Source organism: Molothrus aeneus, chromosome 3, assembly GCF_037042795.1.
Source record: "Molothrus aeneus isolate 106 chromosome 3, BPBGC_Maene_1.0, whole genome shotgun sequence".
Lineage (NCBI taxonomy): Eukaryota > Metazoa > Chordata > Aves > Passeriformes > Icteridae > Molothrus > Molothrus aeneus.
The window spans coordinates 18,370,631-18,378,759 of NC_089648.1; the positions used below are offsets into that span (position 1 = coordinate 18,370,631).

General features: G+C 48.3%; 1 protein-coding gene across 2 annotated transcripts in view; it reads right to left on the minus strand.

Moving 5' to 3' along the window:
* TGFB2 (transforming growth factor beta 2) overlaps positions 1-3,193 on the minus strand; it is a 60,508-nt gene extending 57,315 nt beyond the window's left edge. For both annotated transcript variants that reach the window (XM_066546410.1, XM_066546411.1), the window contains exon 1: positions 2,685-3,193. In XM_066546410.1, the coding sequence (XP_066402507.1) occupies positions 2,685-3,027 (343 nt within the window). In that variant the 5' untranslated portion in view covers positions 3,028-3,193. The remainder of the gene's footprint in view (positions 1-2,684) is intronic.
* Positions 3,194-8,129: the final 4,936 nt, after the last annotated feature.

The window sequence follows — 8,129 nt, forward strand, 5'->3', positions numbered from 1 at the left end:
ATAATTTCAAAACTAATCAGATCCCTTCTTTAAATGTTGACACAGTATTATTTATATCCCATAAATACCTTCTTGACTAAAATTCATCCCAGGAGATTGGCATCTTGCCAGTTCTATTCATATTTACTGTATTTATACAGTACAGTTGGCCAAGGATAATATTTAAGACAAAATATGCCTTAGGGTATATACAGTATCTCTTATAGTTTTCCTTTTAAATCTCCTCATTGCTAAAAATATTTAGTCTGAACTTTACAAAATGCTCCATGAAGACCTATCAGCGATCTGTAGTGATATATTGCTGACTATGAGTATAATTAGAGCATATTTGTAATACTTGGGTTGTAGTCAGTTTCTGAACATTAACAACTTGTGGTGAAAACTGAACCACTGATCTTTCCCATGCCTGCCTTCCAGCAGCTTTTGACCTCCAGTGCATTCACACTGATCCCCTTTTCCCTCCTACCACTCTCCAACGCAGCAGACACTGCAGAGTTAAAAAAAATCCACTCTGAAAAGCCTAGGAGAAAGTGCCTGTGGTCGCCAGAGCTGCGCTTTCAATTTCTTCCTTTAAAATATGGTGGAGTGATTTCTTCCTTACTGTCTTTTTTGGAAAGGTTTGCTCCATCCAGCATAACTAGAGAGCAGTGGAAAAACAGTTAACCTACTTACTCTGATGTTAGCGACAGCCTCGCACAGTAGTGCTGGATGTGCTGCGAGCTGGCCCTCGGATCCCAAACGTCTGATGCACTCTGTTGGTAGATACCTGCAATCTCCTTCGCTCCTCCAAAGCCTCTATCGATACTTCAGACCAAACCTGGCCCCTGACAACGTTTTAAAAATAGATCCTCTTTTGCCAATACCATCCAAGTCACACACCACAGATATTTTAATTTTCTGGGAAGTATGCAGCTGCATTTTGGACTATTGGCTCTCTGCAGTCTGATGAAGCAAGGAGGACAGATGTGCTCAGGATAGATGCACTTTACAATTCTCAGAGACTCTCTGCTACAGGGCCAACTCCCCAAACCAAGGCACTGCTAGAGGTCTTCCCAACCTTTGCCCATAGGTGCTCCTCTGCCCTGGGTATGATCTAATAGATCTCAAAAGGAAGTGCTGACTTTTACCAAAACCACCAGCAAAATAATACAGTACATCAACATGGAAAACAAGCATGACTTCTGTGTTCTTGCTATGGCTATGAATTATACTGAACTGCTCTGTTCATACCCACTTGGCTCCAAACATGCGGGGTTTTTTTTAAAAAATAAAGTATTTCTTCCCCAAGGGTAAAACAAGGGTGGAGTGTATTTATCATGGCTATTAAGGATGGTGCCATAATTACAATAATAAAATGGCTCTGACTGCCAGGATGTCCTGTACCTGATGTTGTCATTTAAGACTAAAGGAAGAAAGGGAGGCAGCTGCACGGAGCGTGGGGCTCAGATACCTTGGCTGGCATCCTAGACTATCCCATGCAAGACAGAACAAGCCCCAAAGCTACAACTTGCTAAACTAAAAATAAATAAGGGGAAAATGCAATTAGAAACTCTAGGATAAAGTTACCAAGATGGCTGAATTATCTATTTAAGCAAGAGCTATGTGCTTTTGAGAAACAGACAGCAAGTATATAGGGCATCAAGTGGTGGGGGAGGGAAGCAAGCTAAATGAAATGACTAGGGACTAGGGTTTGGTTGTGTGAACGGTGAAGTTATTTTCTGCTTCTGGTATTTCACTTTCCTCGGTATGATGATGATTTAGATTCTTTTAAGGCAGTACGGTGCTTTTTCTTTCTTTTTTTTTTCTATGCACTTAAGCTTCACTACCAAAACAAAAAGGCACGTCATTATGATTATTAATCACTCTAAGTGGATTTGGTCAGCACAGAGCATTTGTACCCCTTTTTTTCTTTTTTTTTTTTTTTTTTTTTGTGCAAAACGTGGCATGGATCACCAGAAGGTGGTTAAAAACAGCAAGAGGTAGACCGTCTGAGACAGGTTCCAAGAACCGAAGCTACCCAGAGGGGAAAAGTTTTTCTGTACCTGAAATGAGAGGTGCCCACGAACCGAAAGGGGAGGTTAGTTAAAGTGGGAAGAGCAGGGAGGACGTCTCTGTCCTCTCTGAGCACCTATGCGAACAGCAGTCTGCGGGACGGAGTTCTAAAGGGACACAGACAAGACGAGCTGGCAACTTTTTTTTTTTTTTAAGACCTCCTTTTCTTTTCAGTTAAGGAGAGATGGAAACCTGCCCGTTCCAGACACTCCAAGGGAAACAAGAGCAGTGGAAAGATATTGGCTGTTTCTGGAGGCTGTACACGGGGCTGCCGGGGAGCTACACCCGGCGCTGGGGAGGGAGTGGGATCCCGGGAGGGGGAACGCTGCTCAGGTACGTGGGGCTGGCAGCACAGGCACCCTCAGGAATCCCTGGGTGACTTCAGAGGGGTCAGGAAACCTCGCGAGTCTGGGGCAACAGGTGATCCCCCAGGACATACCCACCCAGTCATGGGTACCCCGTCACCTAAATTAAACCCTAGAAGCCTCTACCTAAGCGACTGCTGAGGATGACAAGCGAGCCGAGCAAAGAAGGCAGAGCACGATGCTTGGGGGGTGCTATTTAAAGGTTCTGAGCGCCGCTAAGCCTCGGGGGCGAAATTACGCACGCATGCACAAACACAGAGGACTTACTTTCGGGGTAAAAAGGCTGCATGTCTATTTTGTAAACTTCTTTGGCATAATACTCCTCGTCGCTCCTCTCCCTCTCGCAAGTGGCGGCTCTGTGGTTGGCTTTTTCCTGCAGCAGGTCCCTGGTGCTGTTGTAGATGGAGATGACCTCCGGGGGCACCTCCTCGGGCTCGGGGTACTCGTCCGGGGGGCTAGTGAGCTTCAGTTTGCTCAAGATCTGCCCCCGGATTGCCTCGATCCTCTTGCGCATAAACTGATCCATGTCGAGGGTGCTGCAGGTAGACAGGCTGAGAGCCACGGTGGCCAGATCCACGGTGAGGAGCACGCTCAGGAGATAGCAGTGCATTTTAAGTGTTTAAATACAGCGCCCCCGCCCCCAAAAAAAAAGTGACTTTAACAACGAACGACAACGAGAAAAAAAATTTAAAAAATAAAAAGGGGATCTGTGCAAACAAAGGGGAGATCTGCAGACAAAATGCTCTTAAAAACTCGGCTGCGAGAGCGGCTCGCAATCGGAAAACGCACGGGAGGCGCTAGTGAAAAAAAACACCACTAATAAGAAAAAAAAAAAAAAAGAGAAAAAGAAAAAAAAAGTTGCTACAACTAGATAAAAATTCGGGAGCGGAATGAACCGGACAGTACAAAAGGAGGAGGAAAAAAGCCCCCAAAAAGATACAACAAACCTGCAAAACAAGTAAATGGCAGAGAGGCTGCTCTCAGCGCGCTGTAAAACAAAAATCTGAAGGGGGGGGAGGAGAGAGGGGGGGAGGAAAAAAACCAAAAAAAAAAGGAGGACGAGAAGGCGCAGTGATGGGTATCACAGGGCGCTGCCGCAGCCGGCAGAGAGAGGGTGCCGGCGCGGCGCTGAGCCCCGCCGTGCGCCCGCGGCGCCCGACGGCTCCCGGAGGGCAGCGGCAGCGGCACCGCCCTGCGCCCGGCGGCGCTCAGCCCCCGCGGCGGCGCGGGCGGGCACCGAGAGCCGCGCACGTGTGCGCCCGGCCGGCGGCGCCGAGCCCCGGCCCCCGCGCAGCGCAGCGGCAGCGGCAGGCGGCGGCTCCGGCCCCGCGGCGGCGCCCGGCGCCCGCGGCGAGCGGCGATCCCCGGTCCGGCCGCGTCCCGCAGGCTGCTGCGTGCGCCCCGCGCCGCATGCACCGACCCACCCCCGCCCGGGCCGCTGCGCGCCGCACAGCTCTTCCCAGCTCCCTCCTCTTCCTCCTCCTTCCGAAACGCCAACCCCGCGCCGCAGTCAGCGAGGCAGCGCCGCCGCGCCCCGGCAGCCTCCCGCGGGTCGCAGGCGCGGAGCCGGCCGCCCGGGGCTGGCCGCAGCGCAGCGCAGCGCCGCTCTCCCCGCCCGCCGGCCTCCCCCGCAGGGCTGGGGCTGGCCCCGTCCCCGGCGGCTCTAGCGCTCCGCCCGGCGCCCCCCGCCTGCCGCCCCCGGCCCCTCGGCTCTCCCTGCGCGGAGGGGACGGGTGCCAGCAGATAACATCACGGCCGCGCAGGGAGAGGGAGATTTATACGATCTCCCCGCCCCACGTGCTCGGCTCGCTGCGAAGTGACGTGGAGGGGCTGCGGGAGCGGAGGGCTCCGCGCCGCCGCCCGGCTATTTATTCCCCTCCGCGCCACCGGTGAGGGACTCGCCGCAGCCCGGCCGCTGCCGAGGTGCCTCAGCCCGGGGCAAGGAGAGGCGAGGCAGCCCGGAGCCGAGAGGAAAAAGCAAGTCCTGCCAGGCTTTTATTTTACTTCTTTTTAAAATAAGGGCTTTAGTGCTTCTTGCACCTATTATTAAAGTAATTGGGCCAAATAGCACTCTAGCGTTAGAGGAAGAATAACACGCCTCTTGGACACCACTCAGACGCGTTCCTGTTCAAGGTTGCGGGGCAGCTCTGCCCGCTGCTCTGTCACAGAACGCTCTTCGGCACTGCCCCTCACTTTCACTTCCAAGTGTGTTTTGGGCAATGCTCGCTGTTCCCCGGATCCCTTGGTAATCGGTACTACTGGCCAAGGAGGGAGAGACCACAGATGAGGAGGATTTGCTTCTTCGCCGAGGTCTCCTCTCCTGTCAGAAGTGTGCAAATACATCCTCATCTTCACTTGACAGAAACTCTCAAGCCCCAAATGCTCTGGCTATGCCTGTAATTCAATTTTTCCCTGCCTCTTTTGGCCAACAAACATCACAGCCTCCATCCATACCCTACTCTGCCCCAGGGAAATCACTCCACAGTCTACTAGGCATCCCTCAACTTAATGCCATAAAGCTTTTCCTTTACAGTTCATTTATCACCACTGTACATTAACTTTAAAAAGTGATAAGTAGCCTTTCTCCTTACTCTCACCCATTTTAGCTTTACATTCCCTTCTGAATTAAGTTATCACAGGTTTTGCCAGAACTTTCCAATAACATCATCCTAAGTGGGGCAAGGCTGTTTTTGAAGAACCTCTATTTTCAGAGACGAAGAAAGATGTAGAAAAGATACTCAAAGAGCCATAGGTGTTCCCAAAAACAGCTCAGCCATTCCCATTGGTATTATGAGTAAACACACACAGGAGAAAGGAGGTAGCATGACTGGGACCTGAAGCACACGGAGAATCATGCAAGACACAAACCAGCCAAACACCGGCTTCCTCCAGCCGACCACACCTCAGGAACAATCTTCTTTCTGCAAAATTTTCAACTGTTTTCCAAAGCTGGAGAATGCCAGACCCCAAATTAAATGTGAATTTTTCCTTCCCAGCGAGGAAAAGTGCTTCCTGTGAGCAGCTGTGGCTGTGTGCTGGGGTGATGGAGGCACCCAGCAGCACGGAGCTGCCACATGCTATTTGCCTTGGCAGGGCTCTGCTGCAGGGGAATCTTGTGCCAACATGGCCAGCTAACCTCGGACTGCTGTGGGTACCAGCGACGATGGCATTCTCTGAGAGATGGAGGAGCTACAAAAATATATTTTTGACAGGTATGTGTACACACAGAGACTCTAAAATAAACTTCATTCTTTACCAGCACGTGGGTACGTGCAACCAAGATTGCAATCCTCATGATGCAAGAGTTAATAGTGCTTTCCACTTAAATCCATGAATTCCTGCAAGGCCAGATTAAACCTCTCTGCCACAACATCACTCTTTTACTGCCGTACATGTCAATGTCCTGCTCCTACTGACCTCAAAAACACAGCTGCAGTGTCAGGAATGGCAGTGTTTCCAAAATTACTCAAATAAACAAGCAAGCTCAACATGTAGACTCAGCTGGTTTCACTTCTGCAGCACACCTGTACAAAACCAAGGGGACAGTTCCTCAAGCTGTTACATCTCACAGCTCCACTGCTAGCCAGCTGAGGAATCAGCTCTGTTACACGAGGTACCTCAACCGCAAATACTTCTAAAGAAAAGGGTTATTAAATTATTTCCTCCGAAATCTACAGCTGAAACCATGAAGGAATTCCTTATACAGCAACTGCAGCCCTGTAACACTTGGCTTTGCGTGCCACTCACCTTGAAGGCTTCAGAGCAGTGATTGGGACAGTGCTGGACACCCTCCTCAGAGAGGGAACTCGCCCCATCTCTCAGGATCCCTCTGCAGACACAACCCACCAGATTACAAAGTGTTTTGATTCTTGAAAGTTTATTATTGGTGGGGGAAAAAAACAAAAACCCAACAAACCCAAACTTTGCAGTGTCTTTCACAAACCCTGAAGCCTCAGGGATGCCCTGCTGGAGGCCATCAACCCCCATGTATTCAGTGCCCAGCTGGCCACACTGCCCACAGAGCTGCAGGGGGTCCCAGCTCCGGAGAAGCTCTCCTTGTGAGCTGCCAGGGATCCAGCCAGGCTGACAGCAAACCAGTCCGACTAGATTTTAAAAGTTGCTGGGATTCCTTCTGATTCAGCAATGATTCCTCAGTGTCTTTTAGACCATCCAGGAAAAAAAAATAAAATAATTAAGATAAATCTTGGGTTTGTTCTCATCTGAGAAAAACTCTTTCCTTCTCTTCTTTTAGTGTGACATAGGGTGTCAGGCTTACCCAGGTGCATGTCTCCATTTTGCCTTACGACTGCAGCAAAGCTGGATTCCCTAAAACTTCCCAATGTCACCATGGTGATGTTTTTTGCCATGCAGAACTTCCCGGGCATGCATACTCCATTCCAAACGCCTTGACCACTTGGGCTAAATCTCCAGCAGCTGCAGAAGCCCACCACACATGCCTAAACTGCTCCAGTTTGCTTCAGGAAGGGACACCTACCTGCTAGCCAAATCATTCAAATACACATCCACATTCATAAACATCGACTTTCCATTATGTAATCTAAATGGAAAATACTGGAACATATACATCATGATAGATCTGGTCTTAGTTCTAAAACCTCCCCCTTGCACATTTAAGGAGGCTTTTTTTGCCACAGAAGTCCTGCAAACTAGACTCAAACAGGTGTCATTTTTTACCTTGCTAAAATGAGGAACACACGGAAGAGGCTATCAAAAATTGTCAGAAATGGCAGAACCAAACTGCAGGCACTCAACAAAGCTGGATAAAGTCTTATATCACAGAATTCAACTATAACATGACCTTTTACAGAGGTAATTCTGCTTCTACATTCTACTGTTCATTTTTGTGACTACTATCCCAATTACGGCTTTGTATTTTATCTTGCCAAGCTTTTTCGTTTTTATTCATTCTACAACAGCTTTTACTGATGACTACCTGTTAGTTTCAAAACTTGCTGGGATTATCAAACACTGAAGGTTAACTCAGCTTACATTTATCTCTTCCCTATGCTTCTATGAAATGGCCTTGTCCTGTGGGGCTGCTGTCAGTGGAAGCTTTGTAAGTCAGAAAGTGGGAATGGGACCTTAGTGTGCCTATGGGAAAAGAACAGAACTTATCTGTTTTGGTGCTTTTAATTCAATACAATACCGTCTTTTTTACATATTCATTTTTTTTAATAAACACTGACTGTTTATTAGAAAAACAGGGACACCTGGAAAGTTACTTCACTAAATGTAAAGGTTTCATGTTTCCTATTAAGTTAAAAATTACGTGGTTGGGATTTTACAATTTGTGGTTTCTTTTTAGATTGTTTTGGTTATACGCAAATGCGCTGTGCAAAATACAAAGGCAATAATCTTTCTAAAACTGCTGACGACCAGGCCATTAAGTAAGGTGGCTGGTCACATTTCATAAACTAAAGAACATTGTTGGAAGAGGAATAACTTTTAAAAGTTAAGAGGTGACTTTTGTAAATTCTCACACTGATGACGAGTGTAGGATGATTGCACAGTTAATTCTTTGTGGCACACACAGAAATCTGCAGCCATAACTGTGGTTGTGTAGAATCTCAGTCATTCTGATGCAGGGTGCTAGGGAAAAAAACTTTTGAATTCTCCTTTTTATAAAAATATATGTATAAAGGTTCAACTCGGAGAGCCAAGGTGGCACCTAATAAAGGTGAGGCAAAGAGG